The 9940-nt window shown below is 41.2% G+C and overlaps 1 protein-coding gene across 1 annotated transcript; it reads right to left on the bottom strand.

The window, feature by feature from the left end:
- Positions 1-2968: 2968 nt before the first annotated feature.
- Positions 2969-3987, bottom strand: LOC129106104 (uncharacterized). Its single transcript, XM_054617433.1, has 2 exons — positions 3319-3987; positions 2969-3204 (listed from the first exon to the last, which is right to left on the bottom strand). The coding sequence occupies exons 1-2, from the start codon at positions 3734-3736 to the stop codon at positions 2969-2971; spliced, it is 654 nt and encodes a 217-aa protein (XP_054473408.1). The 5' UTR covers positions 3737-3987.
- Positions 3988-9940: the final 5953 nt, after the last annotated feature.

The following is a 9940-nucleotide window of genomic DNA, read 5'->3' as shown; positions in this document are numbered from 1 at the left end:
AAATAATTTACACACTAATGTAATTCCAACATGAAGACAAATCCTCTATACTTTGGTTATTGATATTACATAGTTATTCACTGTTTAGATTATGTTTTTTTTTACGTTTGCATGCATATATAGACATTTATCAGGCTAAACTCATTGATGTGAACCAATTTCTTTTTCAAGGCAGTCCTGAACACCAATATAGATTTCATGAAACACACAGACACACTGTAGCTGAAGCATAACTCCTACCCTATGGTCACATTTTTGAGCGGCATCAAAATCAGCCGATAATGTACCCTGTATTTTGAGATGTCAGGCGTGGAAGAATAAACCACGGTATCATCTGCATATAGTTAAATATATGGCAGAACAGGGGTCCCAGAGAAGAACCTTTAGGCACACATGGTCATAGAATCTGACTGACTGCCTTGATAGGAGACACATTGAGGTCTGTGGTTAAGTTATGAATTGAACCACTGCAAAAAAATTGGGGAGACCACAAGCAGCAAGTTTGTCATGGAGGAGATTAGCCATGTCAAAAGCCTTAGTCACATCAATAAACATTACTGTTGAAAGCATATTGTTGTCAACTGTGATTTTTACATCATTGGTATATTTTAAAAGAGCAGTCGTTGTAGAGAAGATCAGTCTGAAACCAGATTGGTTTAGGAGTTAGGATGTGAAAGTAATTAAGGGACATCCAAGGTAAATAGGGATATCTCTTTGTATCACTCCATAAATCAGAAAATACTGTCAACAGCCATAAAAAAAACTAAATTTACATGTTTTTAGGAATAAAATGTTGTATAAATCAGGCGATGAACAATATATAAACAAACCCCTCTGTAAAAAGAACCTTCACAATATAGAGAGGAATCAAACTGGAAAGTTAAGTGCTAATGGAGTGGAAATTGTAAAATTGATTGTATAGAATTTACTCTACTTCTCACTTGATTTATTCCCTCAGTAAACATTGTAAACATTGTGGTCTCAATCTCTAGTTTCAAGTCTTCTTCAATACAGCATGATGTTCATTTAGTAAATTATGATCCATTAAGAGTAAAATAGACCATAAAGCAGAGTATGCTTTAGGGCGGGGCTACCTTGTGATTGACAGGTTTCTAACATGGTTTTGTTTACCCTTTCACAAAGGTGTTTCATTGTAACATTTGTGGTCGGCTAAAAAATACCTCACATTCATTCTTGGCTCCACCCTCTTTTGTCACTTCTGGTTGCAAGAAAAAGAAGATTGCGACAGCCAAAATGGTGAACCCAGGGCTTAACAACAGTTGTCAACAAATCCATGGGTGAGATCACCGTGACAACATTCATAGTCCACAGCCAGAACATGAGAGGCATGCAACATGCAATGTGTTGGAGAGCAAGGGCCACTGAGTAAGTAATAATTACACCTGCAGGAGATGACATGCAGGTGGCCACAGGGAACATTTTCAGCCTTTATTATCAGCCCTTTTATCACAGCTAGTTTTAAAAGTCTGACAAGATCATATTAACTAATCTCCAGTTGATTTGCTTACACTGTTCATATTGGGTTGTTTTGTGTTTAAATCAAAAATAAATAACAGGAGGTTTAATAAATAGCAGAAATACTGATTAGTTTATAGCTCCAGGCGAAATGTTATGGAGCTTCTATGTGTCGGCCATGTGCCCTGAAGTTAATGAGTACTTGAAGGTGGCACGATAATGCAGGGAGAGGATGGGGAATAATTAGGGCCCCACAGCTAATGTTTGCTGCAGGTTAAAGGGGCCATCTGTGTTTTTGGTCTAAAACAAACACTTTTCTTTTGTTCAAATGGAATCCCCTGCCTTTAAAATCACCTGAATGCAAAGTTTTAAACATCCAAGATCTAAAACGTTTCTTGTCTTCTTCTTTTTCCAATAAATACTGCTATACAGCCACTTCCAGGCAACACACAAAGGGCCCTATCTTGCATCCGGCGCAAGTGACTTAGTCACTGGCGCATGTGTCGTTGCTAGTTTACAACTGGCGCAGAGCGTTCTTTTGCCACCAGCGCCACTCGCCGGTAAATTAGGGAATGATCTTGCGCCCCAAGGGGCGGTTCGGCGGAAGGAGGAGGCGTGTTCTGGCGCAAACGGTATTTTGCCGTTTCTGAAAACCATTGCGCTACTGACCAGGAAATACCTGGTTTAAAGTCAGTGGCGCGTTGTTCAGATGCTATTTTAAGGGCGCATGCATACATGCGCATGCGATGCATACGGATTGCTTGTGCACCTCGCGCATACACTTTGCTTCTCTCATCTACACGGACAGCAGTTCCCATTTTTGCAAACCATACATAATTACAAGGAAAATAAAATATTACCACACAAGGAAAATCATTGTGGTGTCCATAAAGATAAAATAAATAGGCATAAATCTAGCGTACACATTTACCCAAATTATTCACGCGAATTGTAGCAGGCGTAATGACGGATCAAATTAACCTGGTTGACCAATAGTGGCAAGAGACACATGTATATAAGGAATGGACACCTGTCAAAGTGGGTTGTCCGTCAAGAATCAGGAACCACAATTCTGAAGACTGCGAAATCACCTTCTGTAAGTCCATTTAAAACCTTACTCTGCAACTTACCAGTTAAGTTGAGGTTACTCATAATTTTTCTATTGCACAGTGGAATGGAATACGTCTTGGGACAGAGGATCAGACGCCAAAGGGAGAGGGTCTACCGGCCCAGACACACCTATCTCTCCCTGAGTGAGGAGGAATGCAGGCGTAAGCTACGCCTGACCCGTCAGGCTGTCACCGACATCTGTCATCTCCTGGCAGATGAGCTGGGGACTGATGCACGCTGTCCCTATGCCCTCCCCGTTGCAGTGAAAATTACAGCGGCACTGCATTTCTATGCATCTGGGTCGTTCCAGCATCCCCTTAGTTGTATTGGACGCATTTCACAATCGGCAGTAAGTTCGGCTATACATGCAGTTACGTCAGGTCTAGTCCAACATGCTGGGGAATACATCAAATTCCCCGTTACACCTGACAGCCAGGAAAGAACTAAGCAGGAGTTGACTAAGCATGTCGAACCCGGTTTGCTGGAGCTGCAGGAACGGGTGGTCCTGCGGTCTCATGCTGCTGCTGCTGCCACGGCGTCTTGCTTGAGGGCGCCGCGCGGCTCCCTCAGCTGCCCCGTGCGCACTGGTCCCGAGGCCAGGGTCTTCTTCCTGAGAAGCTACGTGACATTGTTTTGATTTATTTTATGGCTGTGTTACATTTATTAAATGTCAAAAATGATTAAAAAGATTTTCACGAGACATCTCTATTTATGTGAACTTTATTTATGTACCTTCGGGTTGGACAGCTGGTGCATCGGGTTGGGTGCCGACCTCTAAGCCCCCAAAACCCTCAACACTTTCAGCGGTCAGTGTTGACGCAGCGATATCCTCTGCTGGCGTGAGGTCCTGGTAACTGCCAGATCCTCCTCCAGTCTTTTGACGTGCTTTCAAGTTGGCCGCAAGCTTGGCCTTGCCTCTTCTCCTGACGTCGTTGTATCGCTTACGGCAATGGAGAGATGTCCTATTTTGTCCAGCTGCTGAAACAATTACGGCGATTTCCTCCCAAGCCGCTTTCACGGAAGCAATTTTGGGTGGGTTTCTCCCATCCCCATATAAAGCCAACTCGCGTTCTTTGACTGCTCTGACAAGCACATCGGTATCTTCTGTGGTGAACCTTTCATTGCGTGCGCCTGGCAAACCCGCCATCATAATAGCAATCCGCCATGGAACATGCGCCGATCGTTCTTAAAGGGGATGCGAGAAAACGCTCTGATTGGTTCATTGCACGTTACGCCCAAACCACACCTACGGGTAATTAGGCTGCTTCAGACCAACCCTTTTGACACTTGCGCCGCGGCGGAAGTGTCATTTATCCGCCTGTAAAATAGCGATAGCGCCGTAGAACCGCCCACAAAGCTACTTGCGCTTTGCGCTTTCCCACTTGCGTTTCAGACCGTTAAAATAGGGCCCATTGAGTTTTTCATGCTCTGGTCTATTTTGTGATTTTTTCAGACTAGTGGAAAGAAAACCTAAAAAAACACACATTTGGGCATTTTCTTTACCTGTCTGTTTGGGTCTGTGGATTTCTCCTAAATTCACCAAAAGCTACCATAAGATAGTGCCTCATTTGCATATTTAACATAAAACTTGAGAAATCTTTTATTACAGAAAAGAATTGTGGTTATGTAAGTAATCAACTGGGGAAGTTTCATAGCCATATATATTGGTACATTTTTTACTCTATTCACCAAAATGTATGTCATTCTACATGTCTTTAAAGGCAGTTTTGTCTACATTTGTTTTTTCTCAGACACTGAGCCAGAAATCTCCACTTCAGGAGCCTTTCCATACACCAAACTTTCACTCCTATCTCTATTTCGATGGTTTTTACACAGGGATTTGTTCATTTATCATTCAAAGCCTGAATCATACAAGATTTAATTCCTAAAAACATTTGTTATGGTTGTTGTAGATATATTTGACTCTGGCCTACCCAATGTTCTGGAAATGTATGCACATTGGCACATTTAATAAGGCACCGCCTTGTTTGCATTTTATTAAAACATACATTTTCTTGTAATACACAAAAGGATTGTCTTAATATAAGTAATCAACTGCAACAGTATGTATTAGTAACATTTTTTACCCTATTCACCTGGGGTGTCTCCCATTTAATGAGAAGATCCATATCACTCTCTGTCCGTGCTTTAACTATGGTGATATAGCCAAAGTCTATTATCTTAGAGTTTAGAGTTAAGCCTGGCTCTCCAAAGTTTACTGATGTAAAAACTGACAATGTGCTGTTTTTTTAATCAGTTGCAGGCAGAGTTGCTGTCAGTCTTCACGTCTAAGGCTCAGCAAAGCTAACTAGCCAGCTTCCCACTGAACTGTTCCTTTAGGTGAACACAAACTAGGTTGTATTTTTGCTTTTAATTGATAGTTGACAAAGTGAAAACAGACGTGAGAAGGGAGAAAGCGCATAGACAGTCTATAGAAAACACAATCCCTCAGCTGGAATCGAACATGTTTCACGTTACAAGGTGCATTTTGTAGGCCAAGACACAGAGGATGCCCTGCAAAATAGCTGTGAGTTGTCAAGAGAGCTAGATCAAATAAGAACTGAGGGAAAAAAACAGTGACAGATCTGTGGGTTGACCTACCAAAACAGACACAGAAAAGCACACACATGCACTCGTTCCTGCACAGGCAACTGTACAGCTCCATATGCTCACAATACACTTATATGTGCACATAATTGCATTACGCACTGTATATCACAAATTCGATAATGCGCACACATTGAAGGTTTCTCATGAAACAGACAAATATTCTCTTCTATGTGTCCAACACAGAACCAATATCTCAGAGGTACCAAAGGAACCTGATGGGAGACGGTTGGAAGATGTACAGACAGTCATCCTGCAAGTAACAGAATTGTAATTTCTGTGAGGTCATATTTAGGAGAACTAGGTTTGCTTTGCCTTTGAATGTGTTCATATACTGTAGTATCCCAAGGTTCCTGAGGACCGCCAGTAGACAATAACCTTTTCTTTTTTTGTTTATAAAATGTACCCGAATTTCCAAATATCAAGCATTGAACTGCTGCTGTCTCCAGTCAGTTTAGAACTACAACGCATATGGTCTTTGTTAAAGAAAATGATGTAGGCTACATGTTTATTTGCGTTCGGAGCGGATATCACCCAAGACGCATGTTATTGCCAGGTCTAAACAGGGCCTATGGGACATTGGCGAGGGTCCTTAAGAAAGCCTCTTGTAAAACAGGTTTTCAGCGAACGACCCTTTGTCAGTGTAGAGGAGCCCCCAGGAGCAATACAGAATAAACAGAGAGCCTTGATTTATTATTTATGATATTTTGACAGAAAACTCAAGGAAAGAGAGGAATGTCTCTCACAGATCACCTAGAAAAGCATGTGCCCCCATTCCACATAGATCCACTGGGAAAACAAGCTTCTTTTTTGTTTTAAACAAAATTGATCTCCGGAAACAGAGTCGTTTAGCACTCTTATAGATGTAATCTTCTTCCATACTACATACACACTGCTACTAGGTTACTTTACATTACATTACATTACAGTCATTTAGCAGACGCTTTTATCCAAAGCGACTTACAATCAGTAGTATATTACATATCATTCACCCATTCACACACTGATGACAGGCTACCATGCAAGGTGCCACCATCAGACTCTAACTAACATTCATGCAACATCCAGTCCACACCGATGGCAAGCCTTCGGGAGCAACTTGGGGTTAAGTGTCTTGCCCAAGGACACATCGACTGCCGAAGCCGGGTATCGAACCACCAACCCTCTGATTGGAGAACTACCTTGCTCTCCACTACGCCACAGCCGCCACTTTAGCCTATGCCTTGCTCTGTTGCTCTCTGACACACATATAATCACTTAAAAAAATGAACAGTCACAATTCAATTTTTAGCGCTAGACTGTATATAAGAAGTGGGTGTAGTCAGTATGAACTCACCCATTTGGAGGTGGTACGCAATTTTGACGCCTCAAATTCAGCAGTGTGGCCATGGCAAACTTGTCTTTTTATAACCAGTTAAATGTTACAATTACCTTTCATATACTGAAAACACTGTGAAAGGGTTAAAATTTTAAGACAAAAATTCCCAGACCGGACAACGCTGTGGAAGTGACCTGTCAATCACAGTAGCCCCGCCCTAAAGCATACCCTGCTTTATGTTCTATTTTACTCTAAATGGACCATAATTTACGAAATGAACATCATGCTGTATTGAAGAAGACTTGAAACTAGAGATTGAGACCATAAACTCATGTTTACAATGTTTACTGAGGGAATAAATCAAGTAGAGTCATTTTCTAATAGAATCTATACAATCTGACTTCTTTTTGAAACCAGAGGAGTCAACCCCTGATGGCCATTAGAAAGAATGCATGTTTAAGGCACTTCCATATTGGCTTATCTTTTCAAAACCTGAGGTTTCCATCTAGTTTTACTATATTATGGGTCAAGAAATTTGGTCAACGCACCTTCTTTCTCAAACTTGAATCTCTGCTGGATGGCTGGAAGTTGCTGTCGTACTGCAAGAGCAGTCTTTATGCTTTGTGGCTTTACAATTTCATTATGAACTTCACAATAGTTGTACAAAACAAAACAAGCAACATAACAATAGAAAGGTCCTCCGTTTTAAGTACATCTCCCCCCTCGGACAACAAACCATCCCTTCAAATGTCCGTTCCGTAGAGCCCACAACGCTCGTGAACACACCGCTCACAAGCTGTCAGAAACCCCTAAAATCATGACTTGTCTCCTCCACATCAAGGCATTATAAAATGAAGAATTTAACTCCACATCAGCTACTTGCATAGACAACACATGTCATTTGTTATTCATGTTGAATCGCATGGTAATCTGATGCTGTTAGTTTTCTTTTGAAAAAGGGTCTCATAATTGTGGCGTGGTGTGGCCACCAGTGTATGGTATGGGCCAACCCAGACTTTTCAATCACTTGTCCATTGATTGGCCATAGTAAGTTTGAACTTTTGCATTCTTGACCACAGTTATCAATCCTTGATAGGACCGGATTATACAGTAAGGCCACATTTACAGTCATATTACATATAAGGGCATATAGTGTATTCATAAACAATATGTAGTCATAACAAGGCTCACACAGACAAAGCAATAGATTACTCAGTCTAAAGGTATTCATCACAACAGTGGTCTTGCTGAGGCATGATAAAAATACAAACACACAGCATCCTGAAATGTTTTCTTCGGGGCTGTTTACAGCTGAGATCCAGCTTTAAAATGACTCATATTAGGTGCCTGGAAATGAACACTACAATGCTTCAATATACCCTTCTTATGTGAAGCTCAGCTATACCCATGTTTCATTAAAAGGTGAGAGATCTGGCACCTTAAGCATACTGGCTGTATGGAAGATAACTGTTTTCAAAGCTGCAATGATGACTATGGATTATCATAAATGACTATGTGTAATGGGACAGAGTGTATACCAACAACTTTATAGAGTGTCAAAGCCCTGACACAACTTCCTTTCTAACCAACATTCCACTAGCTTCTCTAACTCAATGTCAACAACTTTGTCCTTGATGATGGCTCTGGATGGAAAGTCAGACGATCAAAGTTATCATAATTAATCACTATAATTCACACTAGGAATGTGTGTACCAATATTCACCAACAACCATCCAATACATTTTAAAATATTAATAAGAACTACATGGTCAACCTCATGATGGCATTAACGGAAAGTCAGAGAATGACGGGAAATAATAAAATAAATAAAAAAATACAAAAGAGTGTGTGACACTTTTTCCTACTTTCAAGTCTACTTCCATTGATCAACACTTCACACCACCAGTCAGAAACCTCTGGTTCTGCAGATTGAAGCCAATGTGTAAGTGCCTTAAACATGCATTCTCTCTAATCAGGGGGCGACTCCTCTGGTTGCAAAAAGAAGTCTGATTGCATAGAAGTCTATGAGAAAATGACTCTACTTCTCTCATGATTTATTACCTCAGTAAACATACTTTTTTGGTCTCAATCACTAGGTTCAAGTTTTTTCAATATAGCATGATGTCCATTTCATAAATGTTTGTCCGATTCAGAGGATAATATATACAATAAAGACGGTTATGCTTTAGGTCGAGGCTACCTTGTGATTGACAGTTTGCTACCACAGCCATATATGACGTCTCTACCACAGCGCCACTCCTTTGCAGTCCAAATATGATCACTTCCATTCACTGGTTGCAAAATCCAAGATGGCGATGACCCAAATGCTGAACTTAAGGCTTCAAAATTGCAGTCCACAAACCAACAGTCTTCAAACACAACCCTTGATGTGCATTACTTTTGAGAAGGGAATCACCGAAGTAAGCAGGGTGCATGGCCGGGCAACATGGATATCTGTACCGAATTGTGTGCCAATGCATCAAATAGATGTTCAAATGTATCAAACAGTGAAAGCTTTGAACTGGGGTAGGTGCTGGCTCTTTATGGACCTTGATAATCTGTTGCAAATTTCATAGCAATCCATCCAATACCTGTCAAGATATTTCAGGGTGGACCAAAGTGGTGGACCGACTTACCGACAATGCCATCCCTAGGGCAAAAGCTGTTAGCATGGTTAAAAATGATAGTGCTCATGAAAGTTTACCAGTCCAGTTCGAAGCCTTGAGCTGGGCATTTAGGCCATTGCCATCTTGGATTTTGGCAGCGCCATCTTGGGTTTTTAACCAGTGAACTAAGGTGACTATGTTTGGAATGCGGAGGATTGACGTAGAGACTTGGCATACGGCTCTGGAAGCGGTAGTGACCTGTCAATCACAAGGTAGCCCCGACCTAAAGCATACCCTGCTTTATGGTCTATTTTACTTCCCACACTGTTACTGAGGTAGCCTATCATTAGTGCTGTGTATAAGAAGAGAGAGATATCTAACATGGAATTGAATTAGGAGCTAAGAAGGCTCACTGGGTCTGGAGCAGACCAGGGGGAGGAAACCCCTGCCATATGGGCATTTTATTTTGACAGGGATGATGCAATAGGGTGTAAGTCATCAGTTTGTCCTCCAGTTCTCCTTGCCTCACGCATTTCAAGCTCCACCATCCTCCCAGGGTCTATTCTAGGGCGGAGATATAGCAAATATAATAAAGAGTTTGACAATCCATTTGTGTATCCTTCATTTCTCCTGAAACACTGATGTTCAAAGGCCCTGTATTGTCCTAACTATTTTTTTGACGACAAACTTAGCAGCCATAAAGTTAACATATTTACTGTTTCAGAGGGGAAAACATTCAGTAATGTTGGTACACAAATGTAATGACCACAGAAAAATAATATTAATGCACAACCGTTGTTCAGTACCTCTACCTGCACTGATA

Source organism: Anoplopoma fimbria, chromosome 17 (assembly GCF_027596085.1).
Source record: "Anoplopoma fimbria isolate UVic2021 breed Golden Eagle Sablefish chromosome 17, Afim_UVic_2022, whole genome shotgun sequence".
Classification (NCBI taxonomy): domain Eukaryota; kingdom Metazoa; phylum Chordata; class Actinopteri; order Perciformes; family Anoplopomatidae; genus Anoplopoma; species Anoplopoma fimbria.
Note: the sequence above shows the minus strand (reverse complement) of the source record. Positions and strands in the feature narration are given on the sequence as shown.

Bases quoted from the DNA above. Each gene is read 5' to 3' on its own strand.
- LOC129106104 (XM_054617433.1), bottom strand. From the start codon at position 3,736: ATGATGGCGGGTTTGCCAGGCGCACGCAATGAAAGGTTCACCACAGAA. The intron at 3,205-3,318 runs GTACATAAATAA...AATGTCACGTAG, and splicing joins ACCAGCTGTCCAACCCGAAG to CTTCTCAGGAAGAAGACCCT.